At 44.9% G+C, this 26,001-nt stretch overlaps 1 protein-coding gene across 1 annotated transcript in view; it reads right to left on the bottom strand.

Annotated features, from left to right (window-relative positions):
• Positions 1-3,189: 3,189 nt before the first annotated feature.
• nst (phosphoglucomutase 3-like protein nst) overlaps positions 3,190-26,001 on the bottom strand; it is a 47,246-nt gene continuing 24,434 nt past the window's right edge. Inside the window, exons 13-16 of the mRNA XM_084591113.1 lie at positions 19,268-19,390; positions 19,077-19,198; positions 12,873-12,924; positions 3,190-11,330 (exon numbers count right to left, since the gene is read on the bottom strand). Of these exons, the coding sequence (XP_084447239.1) occupies positions 11,241-11,330; positions 12,873-12,924; positions 19,077-19,198; positions 19,268-19,390 (387 nt within the window). The 3' untranslated portion in view covers positions 3,190-11,240. The remainder of the gene's footprint in view (positions 11,331-12,872; positions 12,925-19,076; positions 19,199-19,267; positions 19,391-26,001) is intronic.

Below are 26,001 nucleotides of genomic sequence, written 5' to 3'. Positions count from 1 at the left end.
TTTTTCTTTCCATCACACTGTTCCTGCCGCGAGCCGGTCGCATGGTCGCGCCGCGGCAGAACGATGATGCGGTAGAAAATCCACGGGCAGAGCGTTTTCCCGGGCGCGGGCGCACGCGAGCGCGCGACCCGCGCTGCTTGAAGCAGCGCACCGTTTTTTTGGACCAGTCCGCTATACGGCCTCCCCCGTCAAGTCCATTTTTTACGCGCCCCCGCCCGCTATAATCCTATAATGGGGAGTTTGGCGCTAGCGTCTGTAATTCGTGGCCGCTGGGAGGTATAGGGAGTTTCACACCCCTGCGTGAATCGCCTGGTGACGTCATGGCCGGATGTGACGTCGTGATGACGTCACTGTCAGTCATTATCATCATGACTGTCACTAGACTGTTTAGGTGGTGGTTTAGCGCTACCGCTACCGCGCGAGCATCAGTACGCATGCGCAGATCACTCCGAGGACGACAGATGGCGCCACGTCCTTATCAAATTCCGGTGGACTCCGCATGCAGGGACCAATCAGCGCGTGCTGTGCTGACGGCGCGCGGTAGCTGTAGACGGCCGCGGTAAATTGTCTCTGCTAACAACCACTATCTGCCACTATAACTAGCGGCGGCGGTCTACGTTTTTCACGTGCCCGGCGTGACTAAGTCAGGATGATTGACAGCTTATTGTGACAATACTAAAGCATTTTTCGATGCAAGCGGCCGGCACAGGCCATCTTGCTTGACTCGCAGCGCTGGCAGACCGGCGGGGCTAACGTTAATAGGCCAGATCGCCAGCACCTCCAGGACACTACACAGCCCTCCTACATCATCGTGACGTTAATGCTCTTCGTGCTCGCATTAGCTGTTGCAGCCCGCTAGTGCGTTTGCCGCACGCGGCCTGTTGTTGACATCCAACCTGACAGACGCAGGCAAAGAGCTGCGATCGGCCATTGCGACGACGTTCGCAACAGCGCGCTGCAGCTAATCGCATTCATTTTTGGAGTCTCCACAGACGACGTGGTGCATGACATCACCCCCACCGCCCAACCAGCGCTCTCCGAACCTCGGCATCTAGGGAATAACTAGGTCACGAACGCCACCGCCTCACTGTCAACGCTGACAATAGCGGGTTTTCTGAGACATGGGGCTCTTACATCACACGTAAAAACCACCATAGCCCAATGGGAGCAGAGGTTGTAGATTGGATGGAGGTCATGGGTTCTTGTCCCACCGTCATTTACTATTTTAACATCTATTATCTTGATTACATTTTGATTCACATTCATCAACACTATAAAAACTGAGCAGTTCGACGCTGTCAAACATGAATGGATATTCGACAGTGGGTAAGAGTACTTTACTGCTGAGGGTACATACCTGTTGGTTTGCATGTTGGTGCAAATTCATTTCATAATGCTGTCCCGACCTATTTGTTTGCATGTTGATGTAAACTGATTTAGCAGTGCTGTCACGACTCGATGATTGGCATGTAGCAAGACGGCACATGTGTAAGGCGTGTTTACCTAGGTTAAATGAAAGAGCGGCGCAAATAGAACTTTATGAAGACGACGATGTTCAATGCACAGCGCGAGTGTGTGCTGCAGTTTTACACGAGGCGTGATTGGCTGAGGTGATAGCACAGTGCTCGCGTTCCTGGGCACGACGAAGACGTTTGCTGCAAAGCTCAAGATATAACATGCGGCGCACAAGTAAATGGCGCCATCTGTGGTAAGCATGAGGTGCTAAGAGTTGGAATAATGGGAAACTCCACCAAAAGATCTCCTACCAGCACCCTCACAGGGCTCTGTGAGGCTCCGGAGAGAGCCGGGCATGAACACACTAGCCAAGCTTGCAGACTGAGTGGGAGAGGTCGCCCCTTTTTTAGGGCGCCACCAATCCCAACCTACTGACCTTTTTGATCAATAAAGTTTCTCCAATATAATCTAATGCAAAACTCTCAAATAAATGCAGTAGAGCTGTCTAAAAAAAAGCCACTCATTTCCTTAGTGTCAATGGCTATTGGCTCTCTTCGTATCTCTCATAATGAGCCCGTCATTTCCCAACATCGCTTTACTGATTAGTCTGATAAAGGCCTCAGTTATGACAGACTTGATGCCATAGGTAGCATAAAAGGATTATCACACATCTCCTATCCTTTGTTACATTATGTTCAACATGACACGGTAATACAGGAAGTACTTGCTGCACATTCTCAAAGATATGTTAAATGAAACAAACACCTACAAAAGTAGATTGAACAGCCATCACTGTAGCTCAGTTGGTAGAACACAAAAGCAAGTTTCAGAAGTCATGAGTTTGGATTCCACCAATGACAGTGGTTGTTTCTTTTTCTACTTTTCAGCCAATTATCTCCAAGATTATATTACTATTTCACATTCATCAACACCATGAAACAATCCCGCACTTTCCTTGGTGTCAGTGGCTATCAGCTCCCTTTGTATGCAACTCCAAATGAGACTCATCCCTCTACTTTTAAATCTCAGACAATTTTGCCACGGGACAAATATTTGAAACTGAAAAAGTCAATGTAGAACAAAATGACGGGCATCTGAAAAATACTGAAATTCGGGTCACTGTTAAAGTGCTCTGGCAACTAACTGGCTTTATTGAGCATTACTTACTGTATGCCATGCATTTGCATTACATTGGTTAATAAGTCTTTAAACTACTAATAAGTTCACAGGACCACACAAAGGAGAGAGAGAGAGAATAAACTTTATTGATACAAATTAATTATGTGGGTGGTTCACCCAGGTCCGGGAAACCACTGGCGAATACAGCCCTCCAGGCCTGACCGATCAGCTGGCGCTGAAGGGGGAGCTCTGTGTGAGCCAGCTTCGCCTCCCACTGCTCATGGCCAATTAAAGGAGAGGACAAGTACACACAATGAAACGCAACCAGCAACTCTGAGAGAGAGTTTCTCGCTATGCTTCACTGTGTTTACTTGTCCCCTTCCTAATGTAGTCCTGTGAACTTTTTAGCACAACAAAAACTTCCTTATCGGCGTAATGCTACATCAATTAGCCCATATACAACCTTTATCAGATATAATACAATGTATAATACTGCCAGATGCCATCCATATGAGCACCTATCACCAGTACAGAAAACCAAACAAAATGTAAGCATAATGTGATCCCAAGCAGCAAGCATTAGATCAGTGCAGAAAGATCATCACCCACATCAGATTATAAACTACAATAAAGTTTATTAATAAACCAAATCATATGAGCACCTAACAAAATTGCAAAAGATGTTCAATACAAAAGAAAATAACATCAGCGGCAGGCCTAATTGAGCCAAAATGTGCGACATGAGAAAATAAATAAAACTTTCATAACCAAACCGCCCAAAACAGTCACCACCGCGAGGTTATACCTAGGGGTTGGAGTTTGAGGTTTGAACCAAATCCAAAAACATAAAAGTGCAAACTTCATTTTCTTAATGTAGATGCATTACTACCCGCATCCTTGGTTTTCGCCGAGGTAGCTGTGAAGCCTCCTTTGAGCAATCATTCGAGAGAAAAAAGAAAAAAGAAAGCTCATCACTAGTGGGTTTTCAACCCAAGCAGCAGCAGAGAGATCAGCCTCTCTGGCCACTGCATTAGATAACTGTGCCATCTCGGTACACCGGTTTCTTTACGTGCCAAGCTGCCAGTCGTTCATTCTGTGCTTCGGATGTTGTCTTTATACCATCTAACAAAATGGCACTAAAGGACTTTGGCCTTCTTCATTCTAATAAGAGTCTGAAGTACCCATTATACACCTTGCTATACATGGCAAGATGTGGCAAAGCAAAGCTAAATGAAGGAAAACTTGTCGAGTGTATATCCTTGCTTGGCCAACTTAAACTACCTTTAATTTTTTTAAATTCACATTGAGACAAAGAAGATCAGTATCCTTCACATTAATCCGGGGTCTTGCTGGCTATAAGTACTAACTAAAACTAAAATAAATAGCAAATTACCCAAGTGCGGCACCTAGCAGCACAGTAAGACAATGGGATCATTCAATTAAGCAGTCATCGAGGTGTGTTTTGAAACATTGATCCGCTGCTTTAGACTAATTCCAGGTGAAGACTGAGATGCTCCACTACCTTGAAAAGCTTCCCTTACCAGCACGGCACTGTTTGCTCAAGACTGTGTCACCTTACCAGAACATTTGGCTGGTTAACAAGGTTTTGCACCACATGTAAGAACAAGGTTTGTAACCATGACAAGCTACCGTGAACTTGAAAGCATGCACAAGGGCAGCGAAAAAGTATCATGCCCTGGCCTCTGCAATGGTTTAGAGAAACTTTCATTGTTGCCATTTCCCACAGATCATGATGGACAGCCCTCTGGCCCATTCTGCATTTTTCCCCCAGTTGCTTTTTCCTTCATTCCAATCTGAAACTGTTCTTATCAAGCATCTACTGTTTTCACAGTTCATTCTGCGACTCCAAGAGCGAGCAGTGTGGTGCAAGCAGCAAGAAGGTAACTAAAAGGAAAACCTGGTTCTACTTGCCTACGTGAGGCAAGGGTATAAATTAGCTGCTTTCTTTTTGCTTTCACTTCATTGAGTGGTTTCTTTTAGCAATGCAGCTTTTTAAATTAAACTTGCATTTGTTTTTACCTTACAGCCTTACCGCTAAACCTCATACCTTTACTTTTATTTCAAGCACCAGTACTTGCATACAGCAATCATTTCTCTAACATGACAATTGTGTGTTAATTGCTTGTAAATAAACTCTTCTTGTTAACGAATCACCTGAGGTGAGCTACATGTGACTGGGTGGGGAAGGCTGCTATAATGCAGTTAAATTTCTATGTAACAAACCTTCACATAGTGAAGCATGCGTGTTTGAAAACTGCATATAATGAACATATTGCAGTATTTAACCTTGATATAACGAACTCATTATGCTGATTACCTCTTAGCTAGTGCCAAATTACCGGACATTTGGCAGAGCCACGCAAGTTTCATGATGATAAAACACGAACTATCATGAGAAGGACATTTATGATTGCAACGAGTGACCACAGTTAGTATAACACAGTTGGTTTTAAGCGCTGACGGCTGATCTATGCGGCAAACGCACTTCCGCTTCTTTCGCTTTCGGAATGTGGCACTACAGTTCATGCTCAAAAGCAGCAAAAATAACAGATAAATGAAAAAAAGACACAAGGTGAACAGTGTGTGCCCATCTCCATCACGCGGTTGCTCGCAGGATTCTGAAGCAGATAGCTCTTGTGCACTGGTAGGAGCCATTGAGGGTGGTAACACCCTTTGACCAACGCCATGCCGCCGTTTTCTCCATGTATGCCATCTTGGAACAAGCCGCTGTTTGTGGCGCAAGGAGCATTGCTGTGAAATGTGGTAAACCGTTGTGCAGTAGGCCAATGACAGGAGATTAAATGGCGCTCATTTACGATAATTAGCATGCTTGGCTGTTTTGTGCCATTGTCAGCCAGTTGAACAAACAAAATGAACCTGATGTTTTTGTTTCTTGTGGGATGAGGCTCAATGAAAAGTACATGAGGCGATAGGGAAGTGTGAAAACTGTAAAGCTAACAAATGTGCACATGTCGCATTCATTTACGTGCCTCCATTACCAGTAGCGTGACTTCACATCACTTCACTGCCTTATTTGAGGGTGCCCGCTTTTTGTGATATGAAAAAATTCCCAGCCTTTAAATGTCTTTGCAGCTGAGGGCAATGCTTTAGAATGTGGTCTGGAGGTCTGGAATGTCCTGAATGACTTGTGCTGAAGAACTAAATTCGATCACACCGATGACAATCTTTATTTTGCTTTCACGAATTGTTACTCTGTACGTGTTGCAATTCTTTACTTGAGTTCAAACCAATATTTAAATTTTAGTTTGACTGTTCTCAATTTCAATTCAGATTTCATTCAATTCTAATTTATCTGCACTCCTCCAAGATAGTGGCATCGAATGCAGTGACTCTACTCTGTATGAGGACACAATCGCCTCCATTTAAGTGGCTACGCACGTTCTCCCCAAGCCTTGCAAACTCTGACCCCCCCCCCTATCCCCACACCACTCATAGACGCATTTGTGCGAGCTGTGGTGGAAATAGAGGCTGCTGCTGCAGTCACGCCATTCTCTCAGTGCAGTCTTGAAATGTTTCACCACTTCTATAACTTCAAGTAATCGGGATTAACTGCAAACATATTCAAGGTCATTTTTTCAACATTCAATTCTTCTTTTGGTTTCCATTCCGCACTGCCCTTTCAAGTCTTCATGCGAAAACTGCACATAACGAAAACGCGGCTGTAAGAAAAATTGTGGACTTTTTACAATTTAGTTACAACTAGGTTTAACTGTATCACTGAAAAAAAAATTAGTTGTGGTTGAATTCTGGTTAACCCTCGTTGAATTGCGATAGCAATGGCGGAGGCAAGCTTCTATTGCCTGCTACATTATTCCCCTATCACGCCCTATCTGTATAAGGTACTACATAATTGGGGACACTTAAGCTCATCCTTTAAGAGCATGACGCGAGAGTATAAGCTACCAGCCCACATATAAATGAGAAAGGTTCAATGCTGCTGAACCGAATGTGGAGCAAAAGCATTAGCTGCCGGTGACCGAGCATTTTCCTCCTCCTCCTCGGCTGTTCAAGGTGCGTGGCCTCCGCCGGGACCACGCGACGACTTAAAACCTGGTCCAATATTGCTATCGCAATAAAAAAAAAAAAATGTAATTCTTCCTCGGAAAATTATGTTCGCCAAAATACACGAAAAATTGCATTCTGGATCAAATATTGAAGAAGGCCCACAGAATCTACAAGAAATAAAAACCAAAAAGTCCAACCTCTAGTTATACCCTATGATTTCCAACCCACCCTTGTGTCAAGAAAACTAAACTATGTCTTACTGCTCACTCCCAACTATAATGCCGCACTAAAAACAGTCTGCTAACAGTTTAAACAAGCAACTTCGATGCTGACAGTACATAAATTTTTGCTCTTCTGCTCAATGCTGCAGCTTATGACCTCGAAGAACTAGGTTTCCAATTCATTCAATATGCCATCGCAACACTACAACCAAAGAGACAAACAAATAAGCTCAAAGTTTGCTCCCTACTGGACCTGAGATTGGTGTCCAGCACTCTGGTGTAAGTGCTGAATGCAATCCACAAATACTCTGGACTATTCAATCAAGCCAGAAGGATTGCAGAACTGTATAGTTGGATACAGCCCAAGGAAAAAAGCGGCTTTTGTCCCTCAAGGGATTCCCTGCGTGCAGCCTATGGCGTCAATTGATTCTCATGAGTGATCCCCTTGGAACTGCTAACGGGAAAACACAGGGTGTACTGGCAGATGAAAGGAGGTTCACCATGCCTTAATCAGATTAACCATGGCGTTCTATGTGTCAGATGACACTATTGAATGGAGGCCACTTTTCCCTTGAGCTGTATCTGACCATAGTGACTTCAACCCAGACAGAAAACAACAAAATTGGCACGAGAGAGGCCTGTCAAAAGTCACCACAAAGCACTATCACAGGGAAGGGACACAGGAAAAAAACAGGCCCCAACTCTTTAAGTATTCACTTTCACCACCTATCCCATTAAATATATAAATATACATATCCATCTTGTCGTCCGCCAAAGACAACTGACAAAAAAAGCATTACATATTGCTGAGGCAGCATGAACATACAGGAAATATGTCATTTAGGATGCTTACAACTAAACACCCAAAGGTTTCCAAAGTGATGCCACAGATTGCTACAGCCTATGAAAACCAGCAATGGGCACCTTGTGCAAAAGTATGAAAAAAATAAATGTGCGCACCAGACAGGACGGCCTCACATCACAACGTGTATGCAACTGCAACCAGCACTCAGAGAGACATTACATCGAGAATAAAAAAAAAATGTAAAAAAAAAAAAAAAAGAAGAAAAGATACTTGCTCCAGCTTTGCCTCATGGCAGTGAGTGATGGTCAGTCTCACAATTACCGAGCTAGAAAGGGAAATAAGGCAATAAGCCAGAAAAGGCTGCCACCGAAAGTGACAGTTCTAACACTCTGCTTCAGGTTTCGTGGATTGTCACCTCAAATACTGCCATTGTAAATGTGTTGTGAAGCAGCAAAATGCATGCATACACCTGCCACAGCTACACACTATTGGCAGGCATAGTGAGTTACTCTAAAGGTAAAACTGAGGTGACCAAATATTTTGCTTAAGCTTGTTATCAGTTAAGTAATCGTGCAAACTTCTTCCAACATGCAAATGTTTTAAACTTTAGTCTGACGGCAGAATGAAATTACCGTATACATAAATATAACACATGGCAGAATGAAATTACCGTATACATAAATATAACATGTTTTTTGTTTTTCGCTCATTTTATCAGTTTCAGAATGCACCTAGCACTATATTCAGAACCAAGTACATAATATAACACAAAATTTTCCCTGACTTCTCAAGATAGCCTCAATAACCTCCACTGCCAGGTTCGCAAGCTGCTAGGACAGTGCACGCAGCATGACCTTGAGGTCGTGCGGTGAGCACAGGTGAAGGATGGCTACAAATGAGGAAAAAAGCCGGCGGATGCCATTGATAAATAGTGGATGCTGAAACAGTTGAGTAGAGCAGAAAAATAGCAAGGAAGGTGAACGAGCATGGGTCTAGGCAGCACGCAACTTGTAGCAGTGGTAGTGTGGCAATGATGGCAGCCCCTGCTGTTTGGGAGAATGTGCATCAACGCGTCGGAGACTTTGCTGCAGTCGACGATGTTGCACATATTTTCGAAGCGTACCCAATGCTTCACATTTTTGCGAGCCCCGCAACTTTTTTTTGAGCCCTAAACAGAGTTGTCCTGAACAGCCTATGATTGCATTATAAATCATAAATTTCTTCTTTGATTTTCGTGAAGTCTCAAACTCCCCCTCATATTATAATCACGGTAGCGTAATTTATGTGTAAATACAGCAAATGAAAAAAAAAGAAAGAAAGCATCAGTTGTGCAATTCTCTAATAATACCTAAGCCACTAAAGAAAAACTGCACAAGTACACATCGAGTCTTGGAAATACCAAATCTTATCCAATTAGCAGTGCTTCTATTCCAATTCCTGTGCAGCAAGATTATGAACATTTGTCAATGTATTCAGTTCAATTTCCTTCAGCACTTAAATTCTAAATTAAAAGAGTGAATGACATGTCAGTTTCAACTCGATAAAATATGTTGACGATAAACTATGACACTTAAGACAGCCCGCCTGGCTAGGTAAAATGCGACTACAAGAGCTCAACATTCAAGGCAACACTATAATCACTATTTTTTCCCCAAGCGGAAGGATTTTGATGTACAGATAGTTCAATGCACTGTCTATGTTGACAACGAAACCCTGCTATTATTCTGTGTAAAGTCATTAAAATTCACAATGTTCTCTGATAAATTCAGCTCATAACAAGCCACTAGTGACTTGGCTTCCTTGAGTGCTTTTGCTACGCTTTTTACAATAAGGCTAGACCACTGTCTGCAATTCAATGAGCAGTTAAAAACGTACAACCAGGTTAGACGGACACACAAAATTTGGCTTGACGTAATTTACGACTGTATAAGTTTCACTGCTTCGGTACTAATTTTGAGTACAAATTTTAGCTATTACGGGGCTAAAACTAGTAGATCAGTATGGCAGAAATTGTAAGGACGCACACAACAACAGCCCAGTTGACCTTCTATGAGGGGCAATACAAGGAATAATGAGAATTGTTCAGGAAAGCTAGGTCCATAATAACACTGAGTCAAGCTGCTACAGGCGTTCCATACTTTCAAGTTGCCTTTTCAAGAAAGCAAACTTAACAAAAGCTGAAAAAATTAGGAAAAAAAAAACAATTGCTTCTTCAGTCCCATTGCTTCAATAACTAGCTTCGAAACAAATGTGCTATGCCGAAGACGAACAAATTGGATGATGCAAATAATGTGGAATTGATATAGCACAGGGAAGGAAGGCTGTCCACAGAAGCTGTGTTCTAAACTCAAGCAAACGTTGTTGGACTGTGTTAAAAAATTACGTGCAACCTTCACATTACACTAACATTTTGAAGCTGTTGCTTGCCCAACAGTCAGTCTAAAAAATATCCCCTTTGCATTTAGTCACCAAACAGTATAAAAAAAAAACAGATAAAAACAACAAAACTTGTGCTTTGCAAATGCAACATTTGGAATAAAAGCAACAAGATTGTGCTTTGCCAAAGACAACCTGCCTTTCAGTTAGGTCGGCAAGGTATGTTGAAACATTTATGTAGATAGAAGTACAAAAGGCACGCACGCTTCCAGTACAGACGTGCACTAGCTCCATCCTACAGGGTTGCAGAGTAACATAAGTTACATTAAGCACACTCAGTATTCACTCAGTTACTTGCAACATAATTTCAACAGCCACTTCTTGTGTGGTCATACTAGGCTAAGAGCACCTATAACAGGAGGAATGGAAAACCTAAGCCAACACAACAAAGGTGCACTGAGTGCCCAAGGCCCAGGCACAATGCATGAAACAGAAGCATAGTAGTTGTACAACTGCATGAAAAGGTGCAAACAACTACTTGGGCCAGCTTTCCAGGCTAATACACAGGGTAATTTCCTATTATACCTAGTACAGGCTGTGACTTTTGGGAATACTGCAACTCATTTCTAGACACACACTCATGTATACACACACACATTCCAACTTCTGCTGTGGCAACAAACCAGTTTGAAAACATTCAGAAGAAAAATGGAATATCACAAAAGCCAACAGCGAAGTGTTATCAAACCTGAAATGCTGAGTGGAAGTTCAGAGTAGGGTGACAGGTGGTTCCAAAAACTTGGCTGACCTCATGAGACGTTTCTGTCACATTGACAAGAAACTGAAACATGATCTATGGTCCCTTGGGGACAACTGTTACCACAAGCCACACATAAACCCTCTCAAGCCAAGCCTGCCTCATGAGCACATTAGTTCACCTAAGGACCACATTAGGAATAGCACATTACCAGAGTAGAAAGGCAGTAAAAATGGATGTCCAAACCAGATTACTCAATGAAGTCATGGTCCAATTTTTTTTGTCCTTGTAAAAAAAAAAAAAAGAAGGACATTTCAACTCTTCAAAATTTTAGGCAAACTGTAAGCATGTACACCTTGTTACGAAGGCTGAGCTTGGCCGGAGTGGTGCTGTCATATGGCTTCACACGTCCAGGGGTGAGCCCTTCACTTCCAAGTCCAGTGGTTTCGACCACTACACTTCAGGCCAACAGCTTGGGCTTCTCACCAATTCCACCAGCAAGTTCATACACCTTCAGGCCAACTTCATAGGCAAGCTTGTTGGCGGCATCCTGAAACATTCCAAAGAGACTCCTCAAATTCAGAAATTAGCTTACCTAGTACTGACCTGTAAAGCCGATATAAAAAGAGAAGAAATAGAGAGAGAAAGGTGTGCAGTTCTCCGATCTTATTCACCTGCGATGCTCCTGGTGTTGCTCCTCCAGTGCTCACATGATAACCAACTCACTGGTACAAATAATGTGCTTAACTATTACCACACATTTCAGGCCCTAGGCATTAATAGATATTTTTATGTGCTGAAATCGAGATAATGTCCAAGTGGCAGACGTCAATGGAGGGCTCTGGATTAATTTCGACCAACTGGAATTCTTGAACAGGCACCAAAATCTCAATACACAAGAGCTTTTACTTCCATTAAAACGCAGCCACCATAGATGGTAATCAAACCATCAACCTCAGCATTTGTGGATGGATGCAATAGTCCCTGCAGTGGGCAAAATCCCAAAGCTGTGCCGCTGAAAGTTACTCAGCAAATGTATTTTTCAAAGGCCACCTAGTGCTACTATGCCTATCCAAACTACATCTCTGCACCCACAGGTTATATGAAGAAAGCCAACAGTCACTGAAACCAAGGAAAGCACAGAGGAGTGTTTCCTTCCTTCATTTTTGGTGTTAATAGGAAACATATACTCTATTTTCTGGTGTATAGGACACGATTTTTTATACAAAATTTTCGCTAGTGTGTCCTATACAACTGTGCGTCTTATGTACGCTTTTTTTTATTTCGTTTTCTGCAATGTTCATAGGCGAACTTTATTGTGAAACGGTAACGATAGCAACAGGTGAGATTACAATGTTTACAGCTGTCATAGTGCTCTATAATTTCACAGCCATCCCACTGGCAGAATGCCAAAAGGTGGCGATGTCCATGCTCCTCACCCTCTCCACGCTGCCAAGACACGCCAGATTGAGCCAACTCTCTGTTCCAGTTACAATTTACAACATTTGTTCCTGAATTTGCTTTGCCGCGTGCGTTAAAGCACCTGCGTGCAGCGACGATCAGCGCAGTGATTATGAGCGCAAAGAGAATGCCCGAGCACTGTCTCGATAAATCGGTGACCGCGTACCAAGCTAAAGCCTTTCAAGGCTTTAAGTAATAATAAAGTTCCTGCTCTCAGTGAGCGAGAGCTTTTAGTGCATAAGTGCTGCCTCTTTCTTTTCTATCATTTGCACGTGTACGTAACAAATTTTCTTTCAAGCACATAGCACGCGATGGTCAAGCAGGCATATATAGTCAAGTCCTATTACCCTAACCTGAATAAATTGAGGTGCGCCTTATATACAAATTTTTTGTTGTTGAAAACCTCTAAATATGAGGGGTGTGTCATATACAAAGGTGAGTCTCATAAACCAGAAAATATGGTAGTGTAATCGCTTTATGGCAGTTAGACTAATGTATGATTTCTTCCCGAAAACAAAATGCCATTAATAACCAATTATTTCCAATGGCATTCAAGCACCAGTGAACAACTAAATATCAGTAGTTAGATATCTGAGTGGGCCTCTGGTATCCAAAAAAGGTTCTAACTTACCTGTGAGCTGGCCTCTGCGTAAACACGAACAATGTCTTCCGTTCCAGATGGCCTAGAAAAAGATGAACATTCAGTATGGCAGAACGCAAGTGTTGATAGACGATCGCCAAGGCTGTTTCTGGCCCTTACAACAATGGTAGCATTACTGTAATAGCTAAGTGTGTCGTGTATAAGTTTCTGTGCATACCAGCACACAAAAGGAGACTCCGCTTCTGCCATTATGAATACACGTTGATGCTCCATGTATTCATTGCAGCTCAGAAATGCATTTTAGCAGCACAAAAAAAATAATATCCATATTGTTACGGTCGAGTGAGACTTTGAAAATAAGTTTCAAAATTTGGCTAAGCTATGGCAATAAAATTTGCAAGGAATTTTAAAGATAGATGCAGCTTGCATTAGAGTTAATAATTAGTTTGAATTTTAAGTAGTATTTTTATTTATTTTTATTTTTTTCTACCTATGTACCTTTTCCTTAAGATCTACTATCCGCAGAGTATTGCAACTTTGTACAAAGGTAGCAACAAACACTTTACGGAAGTGGAACTAAAATTACGCACGGACAACACTATATTTTGGTTATTTTTGTTGATGCATAAAAATTGCCACTTATGACTGATCTCTTTACATTAAAAAAAATTGAGATGCACTAAGCCTATTTATTGATTCTAATTCCAGTCATGTAAATGCCACTTCTTAGCACATCTGAGAATTTCTTTTGCTTGCTCCAAAAATGTTGCTTTGAGAAAAACGCCAATAAAGTCTTTGATAATATTTTTGTTCTTCAAAAATTCCCTGGGCTGTAGCCTTTCAAAATGGTAGCATTGCTATACCCTCTCTCTGTTTCTTCGGTCCCTTCTTTCCTGCTTCGCTTCAGATCTCAACTTGAAATCGTGTTCTTGGACCAGCTTTCTGTCTACAGATGTTAGCGTTGACACCATACAGTGGCTCCCAAATGTTTCAGCACCCTTATTCGTGCTACATTTCCCTCATTAAAGCATCTAATTGCACCATCGACAACTGTCTCAACTGTTTTGAGACTGACAAATGTGGTTTTAGGACACCTCACCCTCTACAGCACAGGTGGACAGCACCAAAGCTTACCGCACAGCCACAAACAAGCGTTTGCTTCAAAACAGAAGAGCAACAGGAGGATCCCTAGTACCTTAAAAATGTACTACTCATAAGAGTAAATTCGAAACCGAAACCAAACCCAGTTTCTGATCATAAACTTCAAAGCATTGACTTTCTGCAAGTATTGGAAATGAAGAAACCACATCGAGGTACACCCACTTTTCCTGCCAACGTGTCAAAGAAAAATGACAAAACATATTTTTGAAACTGTGAATACCCAAGTGTGATATATTTTCTAAAAGATAAGGAAATTCTCTATCAGATAACAGAGCTGATTTCTTTCTTGTTAGAGGATGCCTGCAATGTGCATTGTCTCTGCACATCAAATTATATGTACACTGTCAAGAAAACAATCCTTATCCTAAATGAAACGTTGCCACTAGAGGCGAAACAGTATCGCACAAAAGTGAGACGAGCTTTCTGTGGTGTCAACGTTCACATGGATTTCTGCATACTATATGCACTAAGTGCAGTTAATGTATGCAATACTTATATACTGTAGTTCTGAAGAACTATGACGACTCAAATAGCTTTAGCGAGAAAAAATCTGCCCACTCGAGTTGCAATTTACTTGCCGCAACACATAATACCTTGCTTGTGAGCACAAAGCAATGGAACATATCTGTAGAGAAACTGATACCTGTCCTTGCTGCACACTCCGGTGTATATACTGAGAGGTAAAATTCAGGCGCCATTTTCAATCGTCGTTAATTCTGGTTCTATGCAAACTTGATCAAAAATTCTTACGTGAGGGTGATGGATCATTTAATATCTATCAGTATTTCAACTTTTCTTAGCCCTGGTGACCACCCCTTTCAGTGGGCCTTTAACTAAGTCCTCTGCTTATTCTTCAGGAAAGGATAAAAGCAAGATACGTAGCAAATAACACATACGAATTGCTCGTTTTCGTGGTACTAGAAGAATTACATCCCAATCCTCTTGTTAATAAATGATGAGAATACGAGACAGGTGACCTACAATGTGGAAGGGTGGAGGCACAGAGCCGCCTCCCCCCCCCCCCCCCTCCCCCTTGTAATCTCCTTAGCCTGAGCTTGCGTCCTCCAAGAATGAGCAGCATCGATAGTAGTATTCACCAACAAGAGTAAGTCTGTGAAAACTTGAAAAAAAAAAATGATCGGGCAGTTTGACATGAGCCTTATCGCAAATTATCATGCACTAGTATGGTAATCCCTAATGTTGCACTGTTTATCTTGACTTTTCATGGTTTTGCATGATTTGAACTAGCTTATCACAGCTGGCACAATATGATGTTGCTGCCCAAGTTGACAGGAGTGATGCCGACAGAGAGCACCGCATTACCGAAGGTGTACAAACGAGCTTGCATAGCCCAAAAGCAGCTTGTCTGACTACTCAGAGTTCCAAAGGCCCCTGTGGACTCAATTCGACCATGACATGTCTCATGGTGTCAGTGAACCCACCAACCAATCAGTTTCCGCTCATGTCAACTGCCAGAAACATGCCTGTGAGGAGCACCGGACACAGAGACAATGGCTTTACGGTGGAGCGAAAACCCTAGTACTAGCACACTAAAGCAAAGTTGCTGTGCATTGTCTCCTCCACGTTCGACTAGTTTGATGTACTACCCTCTCAATGAGTGCACCTGCTGCAGCCAAAAATCTGGCATATAGTACAGTCGTTCTTCGTACTGTGGTCTGTGCTGTTTAAATCATATGTACAGTATTCTGCAGACTAAAAAAAAAAAAATTTGACATGCACTCATTCGAGGCATACATGCTTTAAAAAAGGGAATTAATTGAGAAGCAGGGCCTAAAGTACCACATTTACAATAAGCAAGTAGCTCCAGCTTGGATCGAAAAGAAGAAAAGCCTACACAACCATCAGACATTCATTAATATGTATACAGAAACAAAATCTGCACAGAAGTGTTGGGGATATGCAAACAACCGAGCCCGAACACCTAGTGCTCCTGAAGCGATTTATGTTTTATTTGAAGCAAGCAGCAAGCAATTCCTATAGCCGGGAACTCGTTTTCAAATATGGCTCGCTTACTGCGCCTCTCCCATACACCTAAGGGGCCACTATACTCCATGATACAGTACAACAAAAGTCACAAAGCCGAAGCAAGTCACTCATCCTAGGCAGCGAAATATACTAGTCCTCGCTTCCAGTTATTAGTTGTTTTCTTTGTTCTCAAACATAACATATTGTCATTCAAGATGTAGTATTTTTAACACATCTGCGAACTTTCAACATCAAAAGTTACGGAAAAAAAAAAGCTATTTTTCTGATGACAGCAAGTTTGCTAGGCATGTCGTCTTACAAGTAGCTCCAACTGATGACGCAAGCTGCTCCAGTGACAGAATGAAGTTACTGGGAAAGAGCAATGCGCCAGGCAACCAGAAGCACAATCTTGAAGCTAAACTACAGTTAAACTTCAATATAAAAATCACCAATATTACGAATTATTGGCTATATTGAAGTCTTCCAAAGCATTTTGGTGAACACATGTAATTTTCACTTTATACATTGAATGCAGTTAGGCTTAGAATAGACATATTGAACCCCCCAGCGCCAAGTGACAGCCGCTTGTATGGTAGGAAGCAGTCTTCACCACACTAGCGAAGTGAATAACGGTGGTGATGTGTCAAGTGTTTAAGTTAAGCTTCACGAAACTTCTAATATCACACTCGTTAACAGCACCACAGGAGGCAGATCATGAGGAAAGCTTTCAATAGCCATACTGTGCTCATGTTGGCTGTCACAAACAAGGTGAAAATGGGAACAGCCTTTGTTCAAGCATACTATCTTTCCCCCAACATAACCACAATGTGGGGAAGCCACCTTAGGTGGCACTTGACCTGCTGCCGTTGGGTGCCGCCGCAGGTGGTGCTGTACAAGGAAGCCAACCTCACTAGTGCTTAGATTTTGTCCTGTGGAAAAAAAACAAACTAAATGGTGCTTGCTTTTTTGTGTATTTGTAATCATAGCAAACGCTTTCGAAACAGAGCTAAAAGATTGTGCAAGGCCTCCCCGATTCTTCAGTAAACATTGCTCGAGTTGCTGTCCATCACTGACCAATGTGAGCTGTTTTTGGCAGTGCTTCTGACGAAACCTTTCCTTACAAATTATAGCTACATGAAATTATTTTATGATTTTTTAGGTGTAAGCACAGTTACGGGTGCTCTGTCTCTGTACCGTTTCTTTCATTGCCAAAGAAAATTGTCATAGAGTGTAGGTGACTCGCAATAGTGTACTGCAGGAAAAATTATCAACACGCGCCAGTTGGTGCATTACCAACCTCCCAGTGCTTTCGAAAAAGTTCTGCACATTCAGATATCAGTCACTGGCTGCCTTGGTCTGCCATTTCGATTTGGACGGTTGCCACATCCACACTAGAATACCATGTACGTCAGCCCTCACTCTCCTGTTGTTGACCGAGACCTCTTTCTGTCCATCTTGCAATGGCTATGTGCCACACTCAACGGTCTGATCGTTCAGCACAAAGCTCCGCACTTACTCTCGTAATCTCAAATTAGGTTGGTGCAACTGACAGCCGTAAATAAACAAAACATTACCTTATGCACAACAGGCACGGACACATTATGTAAAGTATGATAAGGCAGTGCACAGAGAAAAAAAGAATCTACTAGTATATACATGTGGCAGTAAGAATCGCCGCTTTTTTCTTTTTTTCATGGCCATGGCAGAAATGAGCAGAGAACAACATTTTCTCATCACAGTTTAGCACTTGCGAACACAGCAGTATGCTTTCAGTTTTGGTGATTACTCAGCCACCTTTCTGCTCCTTCAGTCACGGTAGCCGCAGTCATAGCATTAGACGAGTGGTGCAACAGCCACCAGACAATGTTAGTGGTACACGAGAAACTCAAACGCATATTCTCTATAATACTCATTGTAAAAAAAAATGCTTTCATGTGTGCTTCGATTAACATTCGCGGCAACCATGAATTGCAGTGATCATGTGCAACGACACTCTCAGCGCTAGTTTAGTTGGTTTACAGGGTTCAACATTCCAAAGTGATTAAAGTCTGTGAGGGATGCCGTAGTGGAGGGTTCCAGGTTATTTGAACCATGTGGGGTTTTTAAAGTGCACTGACATTGCACAGTACACAAAAAACTCCATCAAAACGCAGCCACCGTGGTCGGGATCGCAGCTGTGTCAAGAAGAGAAAAACTGAAGTCGGAGCCCTAAGCATACTGAATACAGTAATACCCAGTTACAGTTGATATCCAAAAGCGAGAACATTCCCTTGAATATCCCATGCATAAGTGAAGCCCTACTTTCGCATTTCATCAACCTCCTGTTCAGAGGATCACTCGTTATATAGAACGGTGCGCTGTATCCCTGCAAGTGGCACTTTTTCCTACAGCACTCCAATCATCTGTCACCCATGAGGCAGGTTGGCTGCAAGGCATTTGGCAAAACCAGAGCTCTGAAGCCGACCGACTAAGTGAACGTGGAGTGTATTCAAGTAACATATCTTATTTGGGACACTTGTGTTAAGACAAACTTTTGACAAGACAAACATAATTTCCTGGTTCCTTCAAATTCGTCTTAAGGGGGTCTACTGTATGTGCATTTCATTTCACTGGTCCGTTTCATCACAGGGCACTCTACAACCGTTTGTTCTACACTCGCGCAATATTGTTGGAAAAATGGAGCATATAGTTGAAACAGGTGAAAAAATATATTTACAAAATGAAAAAAAAAAAGATGTAACAAGAGTAATATGATTTCTCTGGGACGTTGAGCATGGCATTTGTTCAATGCTTCAGCAGTGAGGGAACAGCAAAGTGCAATCTGCACTGCACATGCTATGGGTGTGCATTATAGAAGTTCGCAAAACGTCATTGTCGACACTTTATACAAGGACGTTGCCCCAGAGGCCTCACTTCAGAGAGGTTGCATGTTGTCATAGCCAGCACTAGTGAGAACTACCTTCACATATTGTGTAGAGTACCTTTGGACAGCAGCCAAAGGAGCTTGCCAAAGAGTGAAGGTTTGAACAAGTTAAAAAAAAAAAGAAAAAGAACAATAGAACATAATGCCTTTCAAAAAGCTCTTACCTCACAAAGGCCCTCCCATTGTGGTAGCCCTGAACTAGCTGATCTATCGCTGGCTGCAAGTCACTAGGTGACAGGCATCGACGCTCAGCATTGGTGGTTGTAATTATGTTGCGGTTGGCAACCTAAAGAAAAGTGTGCCATGTTACTTAAAGGTGACAGGCCACGGCAAAAGCAGTATGGGCACAACTTACATGAACTTTGAGTTGCCTGTTTGGAAGGTCAGTGTAAAGGGAGTTCCATTCAGGACCACAGATACCCTTAGCATGAAGAACTGTCTCCACCAGGAGCATGTCTGAGATGGCATCACCCACAGTCTGCAAAGACAATAAATCAAGCACCAACTTCAATGTGCTTCAAATGATAACCAAAAGCTAACAACCTCATATTGCCGCGAAACCTGCAAAACAGTATTTGTTGTTTTTTTAACAGCCGCCGGCATACAGGCTTATCACTCTGATTCTGGACCGCGTATCAGTTCTGTAATCTTTGTTTGTTACTGCTCGATGTCGCGAGTCACACCTTTATCAGTTTTGTTGTAGCGCAAGACGCACCGAGATCTGTCTCGAAGGTTCCGGCCACTCGCTTGTCTTTCCACAATGTTCCAGCCGTGCTGGTAGCTGTTTGCGACGTTATCTAGATTCTTCTGTGCAGCCTTTAAATTGAGCGTTGCCGAGTGTGACGGGCATTCTTTGTTCGACGATCGACGAGCACGTTTGTTTCTATCGCCGCCGCCGAGTTGCTTAGTTCTTTTGCGGGCGCAAGTCAGCCCAAATAAAGAGTTTCTTTAGTGCAATCATCGACCCTTCATTTGTGTCGTCGCCCTCGTCACAACTACGTGACATCTGGTGGAGGTGCTGCCTTTTATCCTTCAAGCGAAGACCCAAGCCGTGTTCCTGTCGCCCTGGAAGACCAGCCTACAGGTCACCGAGCCAGCCGCCGACTTCAAGGCCTACAGCCAGAGCACGGTCTGCTACCTGACCCCATTCGATTTCGGAAGACATCGACGCTGACAATGGCCCAGCCTACAGCACCGGTTGTTTTCGTTCAACCCCGTGAGCCCCCCTGCTTCCATGGACGACCGGACGAAGATGCAGAAGACTGGATGGACCTTTTCGACCGAGTTGCAGAATTCAATGGTTGGAATGACGCCGCGAAACTCAGGCAAGTCTACTTTGTTCTTCAAGGACATGCCCGAGTTTGGTTCGAAAATCATGAGGCAGCTATGAAGGATTGGGAGATTTTCAAGGAAGCGTTTCTGACTGCTTTTTCAAGCGCCGTCCGAAAGGAAAGAGCCCAGGCCCTCCTTCAGTCAAGACTTCAACTCCCTAACGAGCCTGTCTTGGCGTATGTTGAGGAGATGAAGCGCCTCTTTCGCCGCGCCGACCCTAATATGACCGAAGGTGAGCAAGTCAAACTTCTATTGCGAGGCGTTAAAGAATCGCTCTTTGCGGGTCTTGTGCGAAATCCGCCAAGAACTGTGGCGGAATTTGAAACGGAGGCGTCTACTATTGAGAAGACGTTGGCCACCCGAACGCGCCACTACGAGCGACCACTTCAGCCGGACTGCTCAATCCACTACCCCAGCGCATCTACAAGCGGAGAGAACCTTCGGGACCTCGTGCGGGAGATCGTGCGAGAGGAGCTCCGCCGACTGATGCCATCTTCGCAACAACCCCAGGTGGCGACACTCGCGGACGTCGTCCGTGAAGAAGTCCAGCAGGCGCTGGGCGTTCCTGAAGCGACGGCTGCGACTTTTCCAGCACAAGAGGCAGCAGTGATGAACTACGCTGGTGCATTACGTCGCCCTCCGCCCCGACGTGATGACTTTCCGAGCCCTCGCCGCTACCGGCCTGTTCCTGAAAACCGTCCCTTGGCTCCCGCCCGCCAAGCCTACCAACGACCAACAAGCCCCAGGAAGTGCGACGCATGGAGGACAGCGAACAACCGCCCATTATGCTTCCACTGCGGTGAGGCCGGCCACATTCTGCGGCACTGCCCGTACCGACGAATCGGTCTCCGCGGATTTGCAGTCGACGCTCCACGACCACGCCCAGGTGAACGACCGCAAGAAATCGACAACTATCTGCGTAGCGGTGAGATTGCGCCACCAAGCCGTCGATTCAGGTCTCCATCGCCGTACAGGGCCCGCTTTGCGTCGCCAGGACGTAACTATGATGGTAGTGTGCGCGGAAGGTCCCCAAGCCCCCGTAGGGGAAACTAAAGGCAGCAACCTTTGGAGGTAAGGTTGCTCAACGGCGAAAAGAAGAAGATCCTCCGCCGCCGACGACCACTAACGACGACGCAACCGTTTCATCGCCGCTCCACACGACGACATCGCCGACAACACGACCAGAGTGCAAGCAGACACCGCCGCCCAGCGTAGTAACAACGGTATGCCCCGGCCATGACCTGAAGAAACGACGGAGCCGAGATCGGACATTAAGGCCCACGTGCAATGCGAGGACGCGAACAAGTGACCTTGAAGTTGATGTCGACGGTCGCAGAGTCACTGCCCTAGTAGACACCGGAGCTGACTATTCAGTCATTAGTGGACCGTTAGCCTCTCAGCTAAGAAAAGTTACCACCGCTTGGGATGGCCCGCTGATTCGCACCGCAGGTGGCAACCTGATTACTCCATCGGGACGGTGTACTGCAAGAATAACCGTAAATGGGCGTACTTACCCCACCAGCTTTGTGGTCTTGCAGCAGTGCTCCCGCGACGTGATTTTAGGCATGGACTTCCTAAATGAAAACAGGGCTATCATCGACCTCCGATCCAAGCTCATCAAGCTCTCTGCAGACAATGCCATACCTGCTACGACGACTTCGACGCAACACGTCGCTCTAAACGTCCTCGACGGAGATTTGACCGTGCCGCCCCGATCAAGCGTCGCCGTCAGCGTAGGTAGCACAGACATTGAAACCGCTGAAGGCATCGTCGAAGGAAATATCCAATTGCTCTTGGAACGGGGTATCGGCATCGCAAGAGGCATCGCGAAATTCCGGAGAGGACAAGCTCAGGTGCTGGTAACAAACTTCACTGAAGAATACCGGCATCTAAACAAGGGCACGACCATCGCTTTTCTCGACGAATTAGCGGACCTCAAAGACGTATTCGCCCTCCACGACCAACCACTGGAAGACGCACCGGACCAATTCCGTCAGCCCACATTTGACATCAACCCAGTATTGACCCACAGCAGGAAAACCCAGATTCGCAGTCTTCTTCGAAACTACAGGGAGTGCTTCTCGTCATCATCGAAGGTACGACAAACACCACTGGCCAAGCACCGCATTATAACGGACGAACACGATCGACCTCTGCGCCAAAGCCCTTATCGTGTATTGCCGCGAGAACGGCAGGCCATTCGCGATCAAGTTGAGGAAATGCTGCGTGATGACGTAATCCAGCCATCGAACAGCCCCTGGGCGGCACCAGTCGTTTTGGTCAAGAAGAAAGACAGCACACTTCGCTTCTGCGTTGATTACCGCCGCTTGAATAGCATAACGAAGAAGGATGTCTACCCGCTTCCCCGCATCGACGACACTCTCGACCGACTCTGCAATGCAAGGTACTTCTCATCGATGGACCTGAAGAGCGGATATTGGCAAATTGAGGTCGACGAAAGAGATCGCGAGAAGACCGCATTCATCACACCGGACGGCCTTTATGAGTTCAAGGTGATGCCATTTGGCCTCTGCTCCGCACCAGCCACGTTTCAACGAGTAATGGACACAGTCCTGGCAGGGTTGAAGTGGCAAATTTGTTTGGTGTATTTGGACGACGTTGTTGTCTTCTCGTCAAACTTTGAAGACCACCTAAAACGACTACAGACAGTGCTGGAAGCCATCAAGTCATCGGGACTAACGCTAAAAGCAGAGAAGTGTCACTTCGCCTACGAAGAACTCCGGTTCCTAGGTCACATCGTTAGCAAGGACGGTATTCGCCCAGACCCGGAGAAAACAGCTGCAATCGGACAATTCCCACCGCCTGCCGACAAGAAAGCTGTGCGCCGATTCCTTGGGCTGTGCGCTTATTATCGACGATTTGTCAGAAACTTTTCGCGGATCGCCGAACCGTTGACGCAGCTTACAAAGGCTGACGTACCTTTTAAATGGGAAGCGCCGCAAGGAGAAGCCTTCGACGAACTCAAGCGCCGCCTGCAATGCCCTCCTGTACTTGGCCACTTTGATGAAAACGCCGAGACCGAAATTCACACCGACGCGAGCAGTGTGGGCCTAGGAGCCGTTCTCGTCCAGAAGAGTGCCGGACAGGAGAAAGTAATCGCCTACGCTAGCAGGTCACTCACAAAAGCCGAAGTCAATTACTCGACGACCGAGAAGGAGTGCCTTGCAATCATCTGGGCCACTTCTAAGTTTCGTCCATACCTATACGGCCGACCATTCAAGGTGGTAAGCGACCATCACGCGCTCTGCTGGCTGGCTAATTTGAAAGATCCTTCCGGCCGCCTTGCCAGATGGAGCCTACGACTTCAAGAATTTGACATGACTGTAATCTATAAGTCGGGCCGGAAGCATTCAGACGCAGACTGCTTATCCCGCGCTCCGGTCGATGCTCCTCCGAAGGACGATGACGACGACGCCTTTTTAGGACCGGTAAGCGCCAGCAGTTTCGCAGAACAACAGCGATCAGACCCTGAGCTGAAAGCGCTAGCCGATTACTTGGAAGGAAAGACCGCTTCCCCTCCTGGTGTGTTCAGACGACATTTATCATCCTTCACGTTAAGCAATGGCCTCCTCGTGAAGAAGAACTTCGCACCTAACAAGACCGCGCAGCTTCTCGTAGTGCCTAAAACCCTTCGGCAAGAAATTCTGCAGGCGTTTCACGATGAGCCAACAGCAGGCCACCTCGGATTTGCGCGCACGTTGCGTCGAATCCAGGAGAAGTATTACTGGCCGCGACTGCCTGCCGAAGTTGCCCACTACGTGAAGACGTGTCGTGAGTGCCAACGACGCAAGACGCCGCCGAACAGACCAGCAGGACTACTAAACCCGATTCCGCCCCCAATCCTGCCCTTTCAACAAATTGGGATGGATCTCCTCGGCCCCTTTCCATCTTCGTCTATGGGTAACAAGTGGATCATAGTGGCCACTGACTACCTTACCCGTTACGCCGAAGCAAGAGCACTACCAAATGGTACCGCGGCAGAAGTCGCCAAATTTTTTGTCGAACAAATTCTCTTGCGACACGGCGCCCCAGAAGTGCTCATCACGGACAGGGGAACGGCGTTTACGGCAGAGTTGACGCAAGCCATCCTGGAATACAGTCACACAAGCCATCGACGAACAACTGCGTACCATCCCCAGACCAATGGCCTCACGGAGCGCCTGAACAAAACGATCGCGGACATGATCGCTATGTACGTCGACGCTGAACACAAGACCTGGGACACCATCTTGCCGTACGTGATCTTCGCGTATAACACGGCAGTCCAGGAGACGACCAGAGCGACCCCGTTTAAGCTTGTGTACGGCAGGGAGCCCACGACGACGCTCGACGCAATGCTGCCGCACGTAACCAGCGAAGACAACCTTGACGTCGCCGCCTACCTGCAGCGTGCAGAGGAAGCCCGACGACTCGCACGGCTGCGTATTAAAGACCAACAGCGCACCGACAGCCGACGATACAATTTACGACGACGCCATGCAGAGTACAATCCAGGAGACCAAGTATGGGTTTGGACACCAATTCGCCGTCGCGGATTAAGTGAAAAGTTGTTGCGTCGATATTTTGGGCCATACAAAATCCTTCGCCGCGTCGGACCACTGGACTATGAAGTCATTCCCGACGGAACGTCAGCATCACAACGGCGACGCGCACGCCCAGAAATTGTACATGTTGTACGACTGAAGCCATATTACGCGCGTTGAAGAATCTGTGGTGTTTAAACTTTGCAGTGTTTATGTTTAAGTTTCTTTGTTTTGGAACATCGAGGCGATGTTTTTTTTTTAAGGGGGGAGTAATGCCGCGAAACCTGCAAAACAGTATTTGTTGTTTTTTTAACAGCCGCCGGCATACAGGCTTATCACTCTGATTCTGGACCGCGTATCAGTTCTGTAATCTTTGTTTGTTACTGCCCGATGTCGCGAGTCACACCTTTATCAGTTTTGTTGTAGCGCAAGACGCACCGAGATCTGTCTCGAAGGTTCCGGCCACTCGCTTGTCTTTCCACAATGTTCCAGCCCGTGCTGGTAGCTGTTTGCGACGTTATCTAGATTCTTCTGTGCAGCCTTTAAATTGAGCGTTGCCGAGTGTGACGGGCATTCTTTGTTCGACGATCGACGAGCACGTTTGTTTCTATCGCCGCCGCCGAGTTGCTTAGTTCTTTTGCGGGCGCAAGTCAGCCCAAATAAAGAGTTTCTTTAGTGCAATCATCGACCCTTCATTTGTGTCGTCGCCCTCGTCACAACTACGTGACAATATCATGTAAGCATACAGAAAGAACACAGCCTGGAAGCTAATATGGCATTCCAATGCATCTATGATGCTCCATTAAAAATTACAAAACATGCTAAGTCACTGATCACACTCTTTCTCCAATAGTGAGAACTCTATATAACCAAAAAACAATAACCTTTCTTCATACTTTTTTTTTTTTTTTTGAGGAACTCTTCCACATTCTCACAGCGGAGATTCACTGCACTTGACAACTACAATGCTGAACCATATACAATGGTGTCAACACAATTTAAAGATGGAAGGTCTTTTAGAACTGATAAAATATGTTGGCTCTAACAAATGAGCACATGACGAAGCATCATTAAAGGCAAGAAAAGGTGCTGATTTTTACGTCACCCAGCTTAATGTTTAGCGGTAACTAAACAATTACACCTGGCCATTTTTTTCTTTATTGCATGCTCAGGGCTTAAGGTATTACAGGGGAAAGTGGGTTATATTTTAGGA

This window comes from Amblyomma maculatum, chromosome 1 (genome assembly GCF_055883805.1).
Source record: "Amblyomma maculatum isolate TAMU_Amacu chromosome 1, ASM5588380v1, whole genome shotgun sequence".
Taxonomy (NCBI): domain Eukaryota; kingdom Metazoa; phylum Arthropoda; class Arachnida; order Ixodida; family Ixodidae; genus Amblyomma; species Amblyomma maculatum.
This window is presented reverse-complemented; position numbering and strand designations above follow the sequence as displayed.